This window comes from Nothoprocta perdicaria, unplaced genomic scaffold (assembly GCF_003342845.1).
Source record: "Nothoprocta perdicaria isolate Ctin4 unplaced genomic scaffold, notPer1 scaffold_40, whole genome shotgun sequence".
Lineage (NCBI taxonomy): Eukaryota > Metazoa > Chordata > Aves > Tinamiformes > Tinamidae > Nothoprocta > Nothoprocta perdicaria.
This window is the reverse complement of record NW_020455644.1, coordinates 1,126,479-1,146,141: the sequence shown is the minus strand read 5'-3', so window position 1 is coordinate 1,146,141 and position 19,663 is coordinate 1,126,479. Positions and strand designations below refer to the sequence as shown.

The following is a 19,663-nucleotide window of genomic DNA, read 5'->3' as shown; positions in this document are numbered from 1 at the left end:
GAAATAATGATAAGGATGGTCACTGCACTAGCATTCTCATCGTTTCCAACGTAGTTGAAGCGGCTGAAATTGCGGCAGAGAATGTAACACGCAAAGCTGGTGTTAAAAAGCACTTCCAAGCTTGTGAGGCGCTGTCCGGGCCGAAGGGAGACCCTGAGCTCAGCATTGSCAGAAAGGCCCTTAAGGCTCTCCCCCTCCACCCCTCCCCAACCAGGGAGCGGCCATTAAGGGCAGCGGCGTCACCGYTCCCGCTGCGCATGCGCGCGGCGCCCGCCCGCCCGCCGGCTGCTCGGGCCCTGCCCGTCGGGGCCGGTGCGCGGCGCGATGGCGGCCGCCGTGGGACTCTCTTCCTCGCCGGCTTCCCCGGCCGTGAGCGAGCTGTGCCAGAACGGCCGGGAGATCTTCCTGGAGGCCTCGCGGCTGCTCCTCGCCTACGCGGACAACATCCTCCGGTGAGCGCCGCCAACGGCCGCGCTATCAACGGCCAACGGCCGCGCCGCCAACGGCCGCCCCGTCCTGCCCCGCGCGGCGGTCCGCAGGTCCCGGCGTGGCCAGTCGGGCCCTTTGATTTGTGCGTTATCAGGGAAGCGCGATTAACCAGTGAATTTAGTCATTCCCGTTGTGGTACAAATGGTTTATTTCAAATACCGTGCAGTGACTTAAAGCAGCTCCAAGTGTGAGACTAAATCTGTCATTCGTTAGATGTGATTCATTTTTGTGGCTTAATGCCAGAGATCAAGGGCGTCACAATTCTTTTGCCAGTACTTAAAAATAAGTTCGTTTTCCATAAAAGTCTATATTGACTTTTTTATTCTTGCTGTTATTTTTTTTGATTCTGTGGACTTATATTTTCTTATGCATAGAAGCATCTTTTAGTTCTAGCATGTAAGCATTCAAGCACCTAAATACAAATGTGTAGATAAATATGACTTAAGTAGTTTCACTAAAGTTAAAATCTTACTCTTCTGTTATCTTCTTATTCTCCAACTCGCTAAGACTGGAGTTGGTGATTAGTTCTGGTTTATTCTGGTGATTAATACCTTTTGCAAGGTGTGATCTCTAGCGTGTGGCATATTAATATATACAGTTGACCCTGATGCTTTTTTCAAGCATGTTTAGCTGTATGAGCTATATCAGCCGTGTATGAGCTCCATGTGTGCCAACCACATGCAAAAACTGCTGGGTAAAGTGAGGACATGAAGAATAGTGGCTTCTGGTGTTGGCTGTTCCTGAACAGAGGGTTGAGAGAGGAAGAACATCTAGAAGAGTCRGAAGAGGAAAGGGAGAGCTTTGAAAGCCAGAGAATGGTCTTAATACTTTTGCCCCATGTACCAGGAATCACTTCTGCAGTGACCCTAAGACCTTCCATCCTTAAGCTGAGGGAGAGGTTTGATTAGAMAGTTACAAGGCGATCGGGAGGTTGCCTTTAACTGTCACTAAAGGTCAGGCCCTGCTCACCAAGGCTATGAAATACACATTCACATGCTTAAATTACGAACTGAAATTTGAAACCAGCTTATAAACCTTAATGTTAAACACAGAAAGGCTTGAGTAAAAATGTACATTTTAGGTGTGTTTCATCTTCTGTATTCATAATATAAATGAAAATGAACTTTTTTCTTTAAGCTTTTATGAATCACTAGTGTTTCATAGTAGTTAACAAGCTTTTCATGTTTACTAAATTTCCAAATATAATTAAAACTTTTAATTTCTTCAGATATCCTTATGAAGAAAAATACAGATTCATTCGGATTGGAAATCCAGCGTTTTCTACTAGGCTGTTGCCTGTTAGAGGAGCAGTTGAGTGTTTGTTTGAAATGGGCTTTCAAGAGGTTAGTATAAGCTGGTTATTGTCTTCAATATGCGTAGTGTGTGTATGTTTGTGTGTGTGTGTTTTGGTTTTATGCTTTTTTGGTCTTTCTTTATGTTCTTACTAATTTGCTTCATGGTCAGGTATCCATGCTGGTGCAATGGAAGTGATGGGAACTCCCAATTTTAGTAGTAGATGCTATTAGGTTATTATGTTAGTTAAATTAAACTAAATCCTCGCTATAGTTTCCACCCAGTATAAGTGTATGTGGAAGCTATCTTTTAAAGAAATCATCCTGCAGTTGCTTGTGGAGCTTATGTGGCCACAGAAAGTTAGATAAGAGAACTGATCTGGCTGAAAGCTGACTAGCTTAGACCTGCATTATTTTCTAAATTAACTTCTAAATTTCAGGGAGAAACTCACCTGGTTTTCCCTAAGGAGGCATCAATTGAACAGCTACGTAAAGTCAGAGATTTAATTGCTGGAGAGAGAAGTAGCAGACTGAATGAGTCAAACCACCTCCACAGATCGGGATCTTCTGGAACTGCAGCCAGCACTCAGGCAGTTGCACATCAGCCTTCAAGACCTGCTGACCCTGTCCTTGCCCCTGCCCATCGGCAGCAAGAAAAATCACCTGCACAACCTCTTGAAATGGTAATTTAAACTTAAAAACTTTGTAGGAGCATTAATCTTGAATATAGACAGTGAACAGTAGTCGAGGTTTGAAGCAGATTACTCAAAGAAGTTATGCAGTCTGCAAAACTTGGCAGTTTTTGAAACCTAACTAGATGAAGTCTGGAACAAGTTAGTCTGTCCTCATAGCTAAAGCCAAGCTTGAGCAGGAGGTTTGACTAGAGGGCTGCTTTTTAAATATATATATTTACTACTAGTTTCTGAAGTTTTTGGAGGTTTTATTCAGTCTTCATCCAACTGAAACATCAAATGTGCCATAAATAGAATACCAGTAAGAGATTTTGTTGTCTGAGATTCAAAGCAATTTGGACTTTTAGAAGTCAGTTAAGTGGGAAATACTGCCTTTAAGGAAGTCTTCGGAGGAGATTAGTGTTTATCAGGCAGCTGCCTTAGCAGCCTTTGAAGGTTTAGGCAAACTTTTGTTTGTTAATTAAAAAAGAATATTAGTTTTGGCATTCCTATGCTGCACTCAGGGTCCCATCCCCACCCGTGATAACCTTTGAGAAAGGGAATCCTGTGGACACTGTAACACTCAGCCATTTAATATAATTATGTTAGCAGTTGTCTGTAAAAGACAGTGACTGGGTCTCTTTGCTTTTGGCCGGTTTATTGTTTTTTACAATTGTGGCTGCTTCTGCCAAGATGGTTGGAAGTAATTGTGAAACCTCTAGAATGTCTGCTCTAGTAGTGGTCAATATTGAGGACTTTAGAAGTTATGTTGGATCTTGGAGCGAGAAAATYATTGAGTTGTATAATTCAAGTTGATGTTTGCTGTAGGCTGAAGTTAAATCTTTTCATTTGTAGTTATTTTGCCCTGTCTCTTGCTAGCAATTGGGGTTGTTGATCCATCTCTGCAACTAATGTTTTTCTAGGCTTCTTGACATACAGCATGGGTGGCAGGACTAAACTTATTACGGGTAGAGACAGCTCTTGCAAAGATAGTGCTCTGTTAGAACTCTGTTTTGGCTGATTTCCTTAGGGAATTATGCTGATACAACGTAAATAGCCCAGGGTTATATAGTCTGGGTTGATTAGAAAGGAGTCCTTAAAATACTTTTTTCCTGCAACTTGGGCGTTTTGTTTACACGGGATTAAATGTTCTCAGTTGCAGACTCTCAACTTTCTTTTTTCCCTCCTTGCMCTAATGAATATACTGCAGAGATGTRCTTCTGTTATTGTTGTGAATGCCTGGTGTCAAATGTCAGAGAAATTGGGATAATTTTTGTAATACAAGCATTTTTATTTCATACCTGTGTGTTACCCGTGTGGTTTACGGCAGTCTTGGTAAGTCTGAGACAAAATGGATTACTCAAGCTAACACAGGAATATTCCTAGCTGACGTGGCACTGTTTTAGGGAACAAGCCCGTCATTATCCTCTTTCTCCTCCATTATCCTGCCTTTTATATTTGTAAGGAATTCTTGATAGTTTTGGGGAGAGGAAAGCTCTGGGTAGTCATTGCTGTGGTGGATGGATTATGATCACTTGCTGCATGATGTGGTGATGAGAGGTTGCGAAGTGTCCAGAYGTAGATTTATAGTGCTGAGGTTCAGTGCACATCTAGCTGTGTGCCTAGACAGCCTTAGAATATGCTGCCATATGGTGCCATTAAACCACAGAGTCGAGCACTGCTGTAACACAGATATTGATGGCCTGTGGGAAAGCTAGAATTGTCAAAGCATCTGAGGGATTCTCTGGTGTGTTGAACCACATCTCTGAATGCTCTTCTGAGCTATTGACAGATTTTGAAGATCTGTAAACCAATTGAAGCCTCTGACTTCTGCCAGGATGCATTTTTAGAAGTCCTAGATAGCTTTTTCTGTTATGCACAGTAGAATATAACACATTCAAGAATCCTAGTTGTAAACTTGTTTAGCAAAATTATGCCATGCTCAGCTGCTAAGAGCCTGTTGCAACCTAATTTGAAGTTGTCTGGAGGGATTGGAGAGAGAACCTGTTGCCCAAATCCCTCTCTGTTTTCTCTTCTGCAAACTTGCATTGCAGTTTTTCTGAGCACAGCTGGGTTTGTGATGTTTTGACCTCTTTCAGCAATTATGAAAAATGASTGGTCCTGTAGTACTGTCCAGCAATAAAATAATCCCAATTTAAACACCGCTTCTTCTGTCTTCCTCCAGAAGACAAGGGTCTTCTGGAGGATTTTCTCACCTGCATGTTATGTTACATTGCTGGTGGCCCTGGGAAGATATGGCATCTGCCTGTAACTTTTTCAATGAGACGTGTCATTGCCATTGAGTGTCTAAAATCTGACTGAAAAAGCATAGGCAAAAATATTGTCATCAGAGAAGTGTGCTTAAAATATTGTCAGTTATTGCTGGATCAGTTTGTTTTTCAGTCAAGGCTTTGAGCATTCCCAGTGCTCAAAGATGACAGGCCATATTCACAGTCAAAGTGGTTGTGGTGGTTGCTGCTTTTGTTGGTATTTTTATAAATGCAGATTTCTCCTGTAAAGAATTTGGTAATGTGACTGCAAGTATGAGATTATGACTGATTCAAAACAGAGATAAGAGAGTTTAGTTCTGCTGCTCAAGATGAGTTCAAAAATCATCTTGTGACTGGAAATCCTTTTGCAGGCTGCAGATATCTTGAAAAAACTTCAAACAAACTTTGAACATTTTGTATTGGTGTATGAGAATCCTTCTCTTCAGCAGAAAGCACTAGCTTCAATTCCCCTCCAAGAATTGAAAAGGAAGGCTCAGAAAAAGCTGGCACAAGCTACAATACTGGATAAAGGTAATGCTACCAAGTTCTGATTTGTATGAAACTAAAATGCTCTCTCAAACTTCTAAGTGTGATGTATGTGACTGCCATGCTTTACACATGTGAATTAAGCCGTATGTCTGCAGTGTCAAATGGGGGCACTAAGTTAGAATTGCCTTCTGCCTTGTCTGGCTCTTGTCTACGTATTTTTTTTTTTCCCTCTTCTCCCTTTGCTTTGTGCCCTTTGCAAGTGACTTGCATTACTTTCATTTCATTCTTGTCTGTCCATTTTCTGCTGCTTTCAGGTAGGGAAATTTAATAGGGTAAGTGTTTACAGTTACTTGACCCTAAATAGGAAGAGTGGAGCAGAAAAGATGGAGGGAGCATTTTTGTTTCTCCTTATGTAGTTACTGCTCYGAAATTGAATTGGAGTGTGATTACTCTATAAATATTATAATTCCAATTGCAGAATTAAAAAAAATAAAAATGCAGTTTCTTATTTAAAAGATAGGTTAGAAAGAAATTCTGCTAATGAGTTTTGGTCAGGGTGCAAGCTGATATCCAGACTCACCATTCTTGTGAATGTTTAAATCTGTAGGTCTATTCAGAGGAGAGTCCCCTTGAAGCCTAAGGTGATGCATAAGTGTAAATATTTGTGACAGGCATAAATAATTGTGACATCCATAGCTTCTTTTGAACATACTAAGTATTTCTCAGTTAAAAATAGAAATGTTTTTAAGTTAAACTTTGACAAACTTAGATATTCAGTACATGAATATGACAAAACTTTATGTGTACAAAGTAAACATCTTCAAAACTGGGCTTCCAGAGCTGTATTTAAGCACAAAAGTCCTTTTCATCATAAATCTTTTCATTATTTTGATTGACTGAAGCTGTAGGTAGAAGCAAAGGACGGGTAGAAGAACCCACTGCRCTTTATTAGGCTGTGACAACCTATATTTTAAAATTAGGCTGTGACAACAAGTATTTTAAAAGCTTTACAGAAACAAGGGCTGTGTATGAGATGCCTGCCTAGTCAGCCCTTGCAGCTTCTTTGTGTAACTGCGCTCCTGTATTCAGACTGTCACCTGTGGCAATAGATGCTTCTTACTAGGTGACATTTGTTTTTTTAAGGTAGACCCCTGCCTTTTAAGGTAGACTCCTACTAGGTGTCAGAGGCTTTTTGGCTCATAAAGATCATGCTAATAAAATTACGATAATTAGAACAAAACTACAGGTTTTTGACTTTGTTTCCCTTGACCACCTTCCATTAGAAAAAAAAAAATTGTCCCACTGAAAGTAACTGTATGTTACTACCAGCCATTTCTTGTTGAGAGAGCTCACATTTGTCATGCTTCCCATGCTGTGTTTCCATGAAGAATCTAGTAATGAATCAAGAGAAGACCAGTCATGTAATGATAATTATACTTTCATAGAAGGATTCTGCTTTGTGCTGTTATCCAGTAGGAAAAAAAGTCCTACAGCAGAACGTTTGAAGTAAAATGTAATCATATCCACCGTATAAGCTTTGACGTTTAAATGCTTTAGCATGAGTGCATTTTTTATGTATAATACATTACAATGGAAATTTTACTACAAGTAAAAGTCGCTTTGAAGTCTTGGTTTTCTTGTTTTGGTTAGGAGATAAGGATCTCTTATTCTCTTTGTGTTCTTCATGGTGTGTTTTTAATAGAGTTAGTAGCTCAAYGACTCTTCTGTACCAGACCAGTCTGCTTCAAATCCAGAGGAAGATTTAAATTGAGCTTACATATTTTCATCACGTGGGGATTTTTTTTTGTAATCCTGAAAGAACTGTAATGCARTTTCAGTACAACTTCCCTTTTATGTATAAATTCTTTTTACATGTTCATGTTCCTTAGGCCTGTGTGTAAATGTGTTTATAAGCAACTATAATATGTAAAATAACCAGATGTATTATTGCAGGATGGTCTAGGTGATGGAATTAATGAGAAGACTTAGTTGAATGTTTATGAATCTGAGGAGAAGGATCTCTGAGCRTTTAAGCAGAATATACATTTAAATTAAAAGCTTTGCGGAATTAGAATACAGAAGGGATGGATCTCTTCCATTTAGAAGGCTGGATTTTATAATTTGTTAATTAGGTAAAGTGGGATTTCTTCCAGATGGTGGAATAGCAGCAGTGTGAGAGAAGCTTCAAGCACCTGCTCTGGATTCAGGAAAACAGAAGAGTCTGATGTTCAAGTATGGGGGAATTGGCTAGAGAGTAAGAAAATAAGATGTCCTGTGCCTAGCTTGGGTAGGCTGAATTCAGAGGCGCCTTGCTGAAGTTATTAAGAAACTTAATCTGTTCACAGAGCTTAATTACTGGAAATATATGTACTGTGCATATACTTTGCCTGCAGAAATTCTGTTCACACTACACCTGATTGGGTGGACTGCTGCTAGGGTCTGGAAGTGTGTGTGTTTYAGTATCCTTGAAGATTATATAGCCCAAGCAATTGTTATTCTTAGCTACTGAGCTAAGAATAAAAACATGACTACCATGCTGTCTCTTCCAAAGGCATGAAAGGATATGAAGGGCATCCAGGACTTTGTCCATCTAACTTGTTTTGCCRATCAATCTCTCATCTTCATTTTAGCTGTGGTGTTCTAGAGTGGAGTCTTTTTGTTCTTTGAAATACAGTTTGCCATTATCCAGTCTCTAAACCCCAGATTTTCTTTGGTACTTTTTTGTTCTTTTGAACAGCATATGAAACTTTAAAAATACATAATGAGATTTCTGATATATAATAAAAGCATTAATGCAGGGTTTTATATAGGTACTGAAAAGTTCAGCTAAGTTGTCACTTTGCCATTTGACTTCCTATGTTAACTTTGCAGGTGCACATGTGAATGAAGAGGACTTCTTGCTGTTGGAGCTTTTGAGCTGGTTTAAGAATGACTTTTTTCATTGGGTAAATCATCTTCCTTGCAGCAGATGTGGTGGGCAGACACAGCCTAAAGATAACGTGGCACCTACTGAGGACGATCTAAGGTGGAACGCCAGCCGAGTGGAAAACCATTATTGCAGCCAGTGCCAGCTCTGTAATAGATTCCCCAGGTGAGCATGTGAAAATTGGCCTTGTTTTCCTTGTCTTCAAGAGACAGCTTTGCCTTTAGGTGTTCTGTGAACAGGTGAGAGTTGTTGGACAAAAGGCTAGCGATTGTTTTAAGCATCACAACAGGATAGAGCCTGAACCATSAGATCATTCCATAAGCATTGGAAATTCTTAAAAACGAAATGACTGCTTTCTTTTAATGGGCTTTGTTCTGAAAACTTGTCTTTTTCTGTCTATTAATTCAATAAAGTACAATTTATGTACAATTTAGTACAATGCCAAGAGAGATTGTGCAGGAGATCTTCAAAACCGGCTTGGATGCAGCCCTGTGCCCCGTGCTCTAGGTGACCCTGTGTGTGCAGGGGAGTTGGACTAGATGATCTCTAGAGGTCCCTTCCAACCTTAAGGTTTCTATGATTTTATGATTCTGTGATTTCAAAATATAACAAAATACTGTAATATTGATGTAGTACATAGGTGGCTTTTCTTACTTTATGGAAAATTAGTTTACTTTGAAAGACTACAATASACTTTTTTTCTGACTCTGGTACACATTAGTTCATGAATCATGCTGCAGTTCATGAATCATGCTAACTAGTGTAAGCAGCAGCTTACAGAAGGCCTTTTTGTAGTCTGAGATCTAAGTAAGTTTTCAAATTGAAGGGGAAAAAAAAAAAAAAAAAGGAATTTCAGTGCTGCCATGAACAGCTGAGAGGCACATGGAAAGTCCAGGGTGCATCCTGCTCAGGCACATGGAAAGTCCAGGGTGCATCCTGCTCATACCTTTGCAGTGTGGCAAGCACTCTTGGTACCTTGTGTAGACTCAGATCTGCTCAGGTCAGAGCAAAGAGCATCATGATACAAAGGTTTATTTAAAGCAGAATGTATATTCTCTACTAAGATAACCTAATTTGTAGAATGTGTGTGTAATGAATAAAGTTACTCTGTTTTCTCTGATTTTTATTTTTTTAATTTCTTTTTTCTTATTTTCTCCCTTGCCCTCGCTCCTCTCCCCGCCAGGTATCATAATGCGGAGAAACTTTTGGAAACCAGACGTGGACGCTGCGGCGAGTGGGCTAACTGTTTTACACTGTGTTGCAGAGCTGTAGGGTTTGAAGCTAGATATGTATGGGACATTACAGGTATCAGCTGTATTAAAACATCTAAATATTTGTGTAAGCACGTGCAAAGTGAGGCTAGATATTTTGTGGTTCCAAGGTTATAGCAGACAGAATCTAAGACTTTGTAGCATCTAAGGTCTCATGAAGGAAATAAATTCACTTTCCACTCTTGCTTGATGAGTTGGAATATGTAAGTAGGGTTGGATGGCTGATTTCAGATTAATGCAATATTTAGCTKAGTCTAAAGATAAAATGTAAATACAGTGTAAAAAAAGAGAAAATGGGCTTTTTCATATGTTCCTTCTTTTAACAAATAGGGAATAGTTATGGTGTTTGGGACTGTTAAAAAGAATCTGTCTTCGTAATTAATTGTGTCCTCTTGGATTTCACTATATAGATCATGTGTGGACTGAGGTGTATTCTGCATCTCAGAAGAGATGGCTTCATTGTGATCCCTGTGAAAATGTCTGCGATAAACCTCTGCTCTATGAAACTGGGTGGGGAAAGAAGCTCTCCTACATAATTGCTTTCTCCAAAGATGAGGTAGGAGTAATTACAAGTTTGCCCTGAAGCATGAATGTGCAAATAGTGTATGTTAATATCATTTCCAGAATTATTAGAGGAAAAAATGTTGATTAGCAAGCCTCTTCAAAAAATCCTGTACATATTACTTTCTTTAATTTGMTTTGTTTTCTTTAACTTGTGCTTGAGGTTGTTGATGTCACCTGGAGATACAGCTGTAAGCATGAAGAAGTGCTCACTAGAAGGACAGCAGTCAGTGAAGCTACACTGCGAGAAACAATTAACACCCTTAATAAAAAGGTATCTAACAGTCTTGTTTGGAAAAACAATTATTTTTTCACAGTCTTGTTTGGAAAAACAATTATTTTTTCACAGTCTTGTTCGGAAAAACAATTATTTTTTCACTTAATGTGTGAAATCTTTGAACAAGGGGGTAACATTTTTGTTTTGTAATCTCATGGAAATGCCCATGGGCTATGGAATTTAAAAATATTGCTAACTGTAGAGGTCTTACTTTACATGAATAATAAATAAATGATCAGTCACAATGCTGAACTCATGTGAAATAAGATAAAAGAATGATATGCAAGAGGCTTAACCTACTGTCTCTTACACAATCAGTTGAATCTAGTCTTTTTACTACTTTGTTTTTAGTCATAATGATTTTGTAGTATTTTAATGGCTCTTGTCTATTAACAGACATGGGATAAACTACAGGTGTTTTGCAACTGTGTCAGCTCCTTGAAGGCAACTAAGCATTCTTTCCTTAAATAATGCTACAATATGAAAACAGGAATATACACAGGTGTAGGAAATACAGGACTAATTTGTCTTAGGTGACTTTTGACATACTGTAGGAAATGAGGAGTGATAATTCACAGGCTGTTTTGAATACCTGCAAGAAATGTTAATGCTGTCAGCAGGGGTTTGGCTCAGACCTACATAGCCTGGACGTGCCCAGTCTCCCCAAAACATGGAATTGTTTTCATCTAGATGTCATAGCCCACCAGAGGCAAAAACCGAAYGCACTCGGAAGCTTTCTGCTAACAGAAGCTTTTCCATCCCATACCTGAGGCAAGCCAAACACTTTAGGCTGAATGCACTAGAATCCCAAAAAACTTTGAACCACTTGCCTGTTCAGTTTTGTCCTCCCTTCCTTCCAGGGCTAGGATTTGTGCTCTTCTATGTGTTCATATGCATAGAAGTTTCTGTTACTTATGACTATAGGCAGCTATTGGGTTAATAAATAGCCTATACCTTTTAAGAGGCTTGCTGGCTTACAGAGGCTGGTAGGCATATGCTGAAAAGAGTGGGCAGAGTTGAACTGGAGTCAGGACCTCAGCCAAACCTGGTTGAGCAGTACAGGCGCTTCATGCAGAGTTTGAGGTTCACAGAACACATGCAAGGGAGCCTCATGAGTTGGAGTTGGCAACCTCCGCTACTGGGCCCCTGTCCTCCCACAGCCTGGTCTAGAAAGGAGCCTTGGAGGTGGCAGCCATTTCACAGCCATGTGAGTGGTGGCAGGATGGGGACCTGTTAGTGGAAGGTTATGATAATATTGATGGGATCGGGAAGGTAAATGCAGCGCAGACCTGGGGGCTCATCTGCCCTGCTTGTCTAACCTGAATTCTTAGTTCTACTAAGTAAAAAAATGCTAATAAAAGTATTGATACTCAGATGGCCAGGCAAGTAGAATGAGGAAATCCTGAAGCTGCTTCTCATCCTCATCAGTACCAGCAGAGCTGTATTTCCACCATTGACAGAGATAYTTTTCATAATTGCCTATATCTACTTTCCTTTATCCTGTTCCATGCTGTTGCCTGGAGCAGGTATTTGAGAGGCCTTTGTTCTTCTGCTCCCTGAAAGAAAAATTGCTGTTGAGATAATGGGAAACCTGTTGGCCTGAAGTAGCAGCTCCTAATGAGCAGAGTGTGCTCACTAGAGTGAGGGAGGACACCGAAGTGCAGATAGAAGGGTGTCACTCTAGAGCATAATTACAGATATAATTTCTCTGAGTATTTTTATTTTGTTTGTTTTTAAATATAATTTCAGAGACAACAGTCTTTGTCAGAAACCAGAAGAAGAGAGCTCCTGGAAAGGACAATCGTGGAGCTTGTTGAGTTCATTTCTCCTAAAACCCCTAAACCTGGTGAATTTGGCGGAAGGACATCAGGTTCAATGGCTTGGCGAGTAGCCAGAGGCGAAGCTGGCTCTGAGGTATTTAACTTTCAAGAGGCTACTGCCTTAAAGGTGGCTCGTTAATGGTTCCCACATGAGGATTTCACAGTGGTCTACAGTTCAAAAATATTTGGAAATCATTGATCTAAAGAGTGTGATCTGCACTTACAAGTTCTCTTGATTAGTTATAGGTTATAGGTGGAGTTTAGGGTGGTTTTATGCTTTGAGGAAAACTTGTAAAAAGTATATTTTTATTGTTTGTTAAAGCCTAAATACAGTTATCAGCCAGCTGATAAAACAATATAGGAACAATTGAGATCATGCGAATGAAATTGCTTCTCATTAATTGATTTTCATGTCCAAGTTTGCTGTTTCAAAAAGATAGGCTTATTTTTAGTTCTCTTCTGCTACAATGCAGTTTCCCAAAATCTCAGCCATATTTAGCTTGAGTGAGCATGCAAGGGTGTAACATACTCCACTGACGTGATTTTGTCATGTAGAATCACAGACAATTCCAAGTAGAGCTGGTTAGGTGAAGTTAATAGGTTTCACAGAACTGTTTGGCAACTAGGAGTTTAATTTCAGCTCTCTGTAGTTTAGTTCTGTTTTGTTGAATCTCCAAAGAACAGTAACATGTCTTTAAAAATATATAGAATACCATAGAGTTATGGGGTTTACCTTTTTTGAGGCTGTTCTGTAAATGATATTAAAGCATCTMTATATTATAGTCACAGAAATATACTTGGTATTCAGAATAATGATTTGTTTCTTGTTTGTACAAGAAATACGAATTTTCTATTTCTAGAATGTTCAAGTCGAGATTCTTTTCAGGTGGCAGCAAGACTGAATTGTGAATGCATGCTAATTGAAAGCAACAGTTCTTTTGCAGTATATTAGGGAATAAAGATGCTTGTGGGTTTTTTTTGCATTTTTTGCGCTTCTTTTTCAGAAGAGAAAAGAAGTAATTTTTACTCCCTCTGAAAAAGAGAAGACTTCTAAGCTGTTTCACCTGACGTACAATGTGGTGGAAGATAGTTACACAAGGATTTCCAATAATAATGAAAAAATAACTGGCTGGGAAGCAGGTGTTTGGAAGGCAGATTCTATCTGGAGGAAGGTTGAAACAGATTGGAAAATGGTAAGGAGGGTAACAATTCKAAAAACCTAAAATCTACCGTAGAAGTATAACAGCTCCAATCAAGTAGAAAATCCTTGCCCATATTTGACAGCAAAACATATTTCACTGCTTACAAGATTTACTTTAAGAGAGTAACTGTTATTTTTAAGSTTCAGATAGGATTGCCAGTTGATACAAGAAACTGGAAATAAAGTTACCTTTCCTTTCAGCAAGGAATGACTAAATTCTGGGCAGATAGCTGAAATCCCTACTGGAGCACAAAAGTTCAGATTCTGGCTTCCTTATGTTTTTGGACAGACAAAACTTTCATTAAAAAGAAGTGCAGCCAAGAGAAGAAATTTTCATCCTCAACATGATATTTCCATCTTCAAAAAGGCAAAAATTGGTTACCTGGATTGTTGGATCCTCTGCCCAGACTCCTTTCCCTGTCTGTCAGGACCCCAGGCAGCAGAAGCATCATGTACAACAAATAGAAGAAGAGGAGAATTGATGCTTGTGAGAGGGGAAAGGGTCATTTGCCAGCAAACCTGTTGCCTTGGTCCCTTGTCATCTTGCTAGCCTGAAAGCTCTCCAAATTCTGGCSAAATGGCCAAATTCTGCTAGCTCAAGCAGAGGTGTCCTCTCTTGTTAGCAAAAAAACCTGAGCTAGCTGATTCTCTTCTACTGTTTTCTTTGGACCTGTAAGTAACTAACTAGCAAAATGTTACGGGGGAATAGTTTGTAGAGGTTACTCTACCATTTAAAAAAAGAAAGGAAGAAACTTCAGAATGATATTAAAAAAGGATACCAAAGAGTAGGCTAATGGATAAAGAGAAGCATGGAAAAATAGGAATAAGGGGCAGCTGTTCCCTGAGTTCTGCTAAACTGCCATAGCACAGCATGACTGCAGGTCTCCAGTGATCAGTCAGCYTCGCTTCTGCAAGAAACGTCCTGTCACTGCAGTGAAATCACTCACTGAGCTCTTGGCTCTGCTAATTATGTGAAACAGGGAGGCTTTGCTCTGTAAGACCAGACATTAAGAATATACCCATGTTCAACAGTACCTCCATTTTTCCGGATAAAGTTAAGAGAAAGGCCCTGAGCAATTAGGAGTTACATATCCAGGTATATCTAAGGCTTGTGGCAAAGGCGAGGTAATTCTACACGAGCTGCATGTGCTAGATGCCTGTATATGAATTTGAGAGGAAGTTTTGTTGGAGAGGTTTTTATATTTGAGAAGGCAGCAGAGGAGAGATTGTTTGAGGTTTGCAGGTTCTTAAGACCACTAAGATCTTCAAGGTTTTAAGATCTGTAAGATACGGATGTGGGTTTTGATTGAGCAGCTGTCCAAGATCCCTTCCAGCCAAAGGACCCTTCATCAAAATATGTTTCGCTTACTGTCTATGGAAAGGAAAACAGATGTGAAAGCCACAGTAATGGGTAACTAGATATTAGCTCAGGAGTAGCAGAAAAGAAGTATCAGTTTCAGATACATAAATACAACGGAGACTGCAACTATCATGTGGGCTAAGATCAGCAGATGTATTTCCTTACTATAAATACATCCCCTAACTTTATGGAAAATACAGCTGCAAAACAGAAATTCAGTGGGACCAATTACCCCAAATAACTTGTCATTTTGGCTAAAACAACCAGGCCCCAATTGGTGACGTAAGAGCTTGTAGATCTAAAATCCATTTATTTTTTTAAAAACACTTTTTTTTTTTTCAGGGGAATTCCTTCCATGGAAATGAATTTAAATGAGGCTTTTTATTTATTTGTTTTTTTGGATTCAGACTACTTTTTTTGCCAGTAATTCTAGCAAAAGATTAGCCACATGGGTGAAGATTATATTATACACTCAAATGAAAGCAGATGCAGTTGTTACATTTCTCTAGGTACAACTTAGTGTAAAATCTTACACTTTTTTTTTTTAAACTTACTTTAACATGAGAATTATTTAGTCCTAAATAGCAATTCTAAAATTTTCTTCTATCGTCTGTGGATGACATTTTCCGTATTAGGATGGAATCTTTACAAAAACATTATTATTTTATTATCATCTTACAAGAGTTGTTCTGTCCAGATTAAAAGCTAAAGAACTATCAAAGTCCATTTAGTGTGACATTAATCAGAAGCTTGGAAATGACAGTAGACTTTTGATAACAGTTTCCTTTATTAAGGATTCTGGAAGAATCATGGCAGTTTTGACACTTCGAGCTGTAATGCCCATTTTATTGGTTTGCTGATAAGGGATGTTAGACTTAAAAGTACCATCAAAATCTTATTATAGAAATGTATGAGGGTTCATAGTAACTTTAGCGAATATTAAAATATGAGTGTGACTGTTCGGCCAACTGAAGTTTAGAGCAGCATTAAATTATGTAAATCTTTTAACAGCTTAAATAATGTTATTACAGYAGGTATATGTGGCTGGCATGTACTATGGCTTGGTTTAACCAAGATGTGCCAAGTCCTAGGAAAAGTGCTGTGCAACCAGCTGCCATGGCTGAAGAATCCAGAATCCCTGGTGGCTCTGCTGCTGCTGCTGCCGAGAAGCTGTGCAGCCAGAAGGGAAAGCAGCCACTGCCCTCTGGATTTATGCAAAATACAACTCTGCCCATGTAAAATAATAAACTTTGGAAAGGTTGAGCCACCAAAACAACTGAGCCTGGTGAAACGGTCTGTGGCCTTCCCTGGTGAAGGACTGCGAGTCATCTGCGCCTTCCTAACTACAGGAAAAGCTTAAGGATTCAGAAATAAATTGTAAACAAAGTTGTCCTGCATGTAATTCTGCTGTTTCAGCAAATTTTATTCACAAAATTTTATTTAGAAAGATAAAGGTGTATTAGCTTAGGATTTACTATTGTTGTTGCTATCTTTGATGAATCAGATGTGTGTTGACCGATGCCCTCTTGCCATGCTTGCTCTGTCTTCTTTCTGTTTTAGGTTTATTTAGCCCGGAAAGAGGGGTCATCCTCTGCTTCAATCCGCTGGAAGTTTGAGTGCAAGTCAGCTGGTCTAAGAATAGATAACGTATCAATTAGGACAAGTAGTCAGACCTTTCAAAGTGGAAGAATCAAGTGGAGAGCCTACTCCCCCACAGCAGAGGTTGCTCTGCTGGGAGGTAAAGAATTAAAATAAAAACAAGTAATTGTTTTTAGCTAATTAGTACACAAATACTGTGTAGTGCAAGTGCAGCTGCCCAGAGCACAATTAGCAAGAACACAGGCTGACTAGAAGATCATAATGGTTTTTTTACCAGGCAGGATAGATGGTTGTATGGGTGGTGCCTTCCTTCTTGTTTGGGTCCTCTGAGCACTGGGTCTATTAGCGCTACACAAATAAAATGCAAAACTTGTCAAATTTGCTTAATGTTTTATTTTCTAAATTTGCATAAATGTTTGTTGCAAGTTACCCTTGAACATGCATTCTAGCATTAGATGTTTTCTAGCCTCCTTTCTTCTAAAGCGGAAGCTTATTTGTTTGTTTTTTTCCTCCAATAGATAAAAATCTTTGCTCCTATTCAGATTTTTCTGGTTCAACAGAAGTTACATTGGAAGCAATCCTGAATGGAGGGGATGGGGAAGCAGCGTGGCAACACACCCAGCTCTTTAGGGAGAACTTAGAAGCATGTGGAGAAAATTGCTTGGAGATAATTATAAAATTCACTGACCTATGAGAACCAAATCACAGGAGATGCTCTTTGGGTTCTTCAAAGACATTCTGCCATGGGAACAACACAGGGATTTGGAGGGCAGTTCCCATGGATCCTGTTTCCCGTCTTCATGTAACCATCTGGAAGCTGCACGTATATTGAATAGGTAAACATCACAGTGGAAACAGTCCTTTTTGAAAACAAGCAAATGAGCAACAGCTGAAAGATAAAGTGATTACCCCTTTCCTTATCTATGATGAAGAGGAAATGGTATGGAGAGAGCAAAGCATGAGCATAAGAACTATTTTGATTGGGAGTTTTGGGATTGTTGTTGGGTGTGTTKTTTTTTATCATCTGCTATTTGAAATTACTGTTGGAGTGGATCACAACAGATGCAGGTGTGATGATTTTAAATCATTTTAAGAGACTAATAGAAGATTTACCTAAATGTTTTAAAAGAGATGATTTTATATAATCAGAAAAGCTGACAGATAAATATTTATGCAATCTTAAAATGATCTTGTTATATACTCAAGTGTTAAACTTGGATTTAAAACCCAGATATGTTTGGAAGTATGATAGTGTAGGAAAATAAAGAAATTTTGAAAAGTGCTCATTATGTATCTAAAACTTCTTTCATGGCCTGCAATATGAAACAGATTTTAAACGGGAGAAGAACATCAGAATTTTTCTCTGAAAAAATAATGTATGTATTTTTATGATATAAATTCAGATTTGTCCAACTTCTAAATGAAACAATAAAATGAGCATATAGATTGAAATCGCTTTTAAGCTGTTCTGTTAAATTGCATTACTGTTCCCAAATTTGATGTAAAAGTATATACACTTTCTCTATTCTTCATTACAGTCTCTAAACATCTTTGCATTGAATATAACAAGAACTAAAGAACTACCATCCAGGGGATCCAATTTTGATTCTAAGTCCGAGGTAGCAGCGCTGTGATTAGACTGAACGCCTGTGGAATGCTCAGGTCAGGTAGTTCCTGTGAGAGAATTTGAGGAAAACTGTGGTTGGATGGCTGGATTGCAGAAGAATTTTTCCGCCCTAGGACTATAATACAGAGTTTGTACTAGAGTGTTACTTCAAAATAAGAGGGGTTTTAAAATTGAGAGTGTTCTTAAGGTTAGTGTCTTTAAAGATTTTATTTTGGGGCCCTTCCAAATATTGTATTGATTTGAAGTGGCTGTTGAAAGTCATTTCCATGGAAATAAATGCTTGCTGACTTTTCGACAAATCTAAGCATATATAAGAATATTCACTGTGCATGGCCAGATTCCTAGTAAAACCTGAACACAGCCACCAAAGTTATACCACAAATATTTAAAAAAAAAAAAAAAAAAAAAAGCCTAGAAACACCCTATAGGGTGACAGCTCAGGTTCAAATATAAATTGGCACTTTGTGAGGGATTGGAAATACACAGTCCCGCTTCCTTATACAGAGCAGCTTGGTGACGGGGCCCTATATGGAATGGCATTGATCTGTACAAACTAATGCAAAATACAATTTCCATTCCTCTTGGGAAGCATCTGTGTTTAGTTTTAGCCAAGTGCCGGGCCTGTGATTTTGGGTGAGAACCCAGCGAGGGAATAGTTAGTGGAGCTGCATCCTGCAGCAGAAGGAAATGGGCCCCCAAACCCTTACTGGCACCAGTCAACAGGATCGTGTTGCTTCGTAATTGTGATAGCTCTTTAAGCTAGCACATACTTTTATTTTATTACTTAATCTATGAAAATAGAAGACTATTAGGAATTGCAGAAGAGCTTAAGTGCATTTGGTAATTTGAAAGCAGAAGGCAGAATAAATTTAACAGTAGTAAGATGAAAGTAATTTTCACCCCCTTTTGGTCAGAATCTCCGGGGGGGGATAATAGCTGCGGATAACTTAATAAAATCATCCCCACTTGAACACTACAGCAGTTAGAGTCCATTATTAAAAAGTCTGCATGAATTAAAAAGATTGAAAAATGCTTCACCAATCTAATTAATCRACAAATATTTCTGTCCTTGTAAGATTACATGCAATGAATAAAAGTGCTTATGTTAGGAAAGAATTAATGAGCAAAACCCAACGACTGAATAAACCAGATCTGTGAAAGTTAAATGGAGCTCCTCGGGTTTCTTTTGAAGTACCTTTTCTGCAATGGCTATGTTGAATCTCCTCATGCATAAAACTGCTTAAAAGGTACTTATTTTCAGTGTACGTATTTCAGTGCAATTCAACTATTATTTTTTAATTAATTTTTTTAAACTCAAGGTAGTTCTTCTGACAGCTAGCTGTGTTTCATGAGTTTGCTCAGTAATAATTTGCAGTGTCCTTAATTGGCAATATTGTGTTGTGGAAAGGTCTGTGCCACGATGTGCATACCTGTGTAGGTATGCAGTTGTGCAGAGAGTGCTCTGTGTGTTACTGGTTGAGTTGCTGGAGATACTCACCAAGGCACAGAAATTGGTCCTTACTCATCACCTCCTTCACCCTTTGAGGAAGGGGAAGTTAGATGAAAAAGGAAAATAATGCTGTTTCCTAGGACTGTGCAGTTTAATTTTTATATAGGTAAAACTGAGGTGGTTTTTAGAATTCAGTGCAGTTAGGTACAGTTTGGAGAAATACTGGCTGCCCCATGTGCCTGGATTGCACTCCAGAGGTAATCATCAAGAGGTAGGTAACAGTGAAGCCTTTTCAAACATGTTTCGTATAAACACTCAACTGTCCCACTGATGCTTGCAAACCAGTTTTGGATTGCATGG

At 39.0% G+C, this 19,663-nt stretch overlaps 1 protein-coding gene across 5 annotated transcripts; it reads left to right on the top strand.

Annotated features, from left to right (window-relative positions):
• The first annotated feature begins 269 nt into the window (after positions 1-269).
• NGLY1 (N-glycanase 1) lies at positions 270-18,065 on the top strand. 5 transcript variants are annotated; one of them, XR_003250440.1, is made up of 13 exons: positions 270-452; positions 1,718-1,832; positions 2,222-2,464; positions 5,094-5,253; positions 8,083-8,302; positions 9,321-9,442; positions 9,819-9,964; positions 10,133-10,243; positions 11,996-12,160; positions 13,071-13,259; positions 16,188-16,365; positions 16,745-17,062; positions 17,765-18,065. XR_003250440.1 is itself a non-coding variant. In XM_026045533.1 (12 exons), exons 1-12 carry the CDS (start codon positions 325-327, stop codon positions 16,918-16,920), a joined length of 1,953 nt encoding a protein of 650 aa, XP_025901318.1. In that variant the 5' UTR covers positions 270-324; the 3' UTR covers positions 16,921-17,551. The 5 variants fall into 5 exon arrangements, 4 of the variants coding, with proteins under 4 accessions (XP_025901318.1, XP_025901319.1, XP_025901321.1 ...); XM_026045533.1 differs by lacking the exon at positions 17,765-18,065 and having other exon boundaries at positions 16,745-17,551; XM_026045534.1 differs by lacking the exon at positions 17,765-18,065 and having other exon boundaries at positions 320-452; positions 13,074-13,259; positions 16,745-17,551.
• Positions 18,066-19,663: the final 1,598 nt, after the last annotated feature.

Coding starts and splice junctions, on each gene's coding strand:
- NGLY1 (XM_026045533.1), top strand. CDS start 325: ATGGCGGCCGCCGTGGGACTCTCTTCCTCGCCGGCTTCCCCGGCCGTG. Junction 1,833..2,221: donor TTGAAATGGGCTTTCAAGAG/GTTAGTATAAGC, acceptor TCTAAATTTCAG/GGAGAAACTCACCTGGTTTT. Junction 12,161..13,070: donor GAGGCGAAGCTGGCTCTGAG/GTATTTAACTTT, acceptor CTTCTTTTTCAG/AAGAGAAAAGAAGTAATTTT.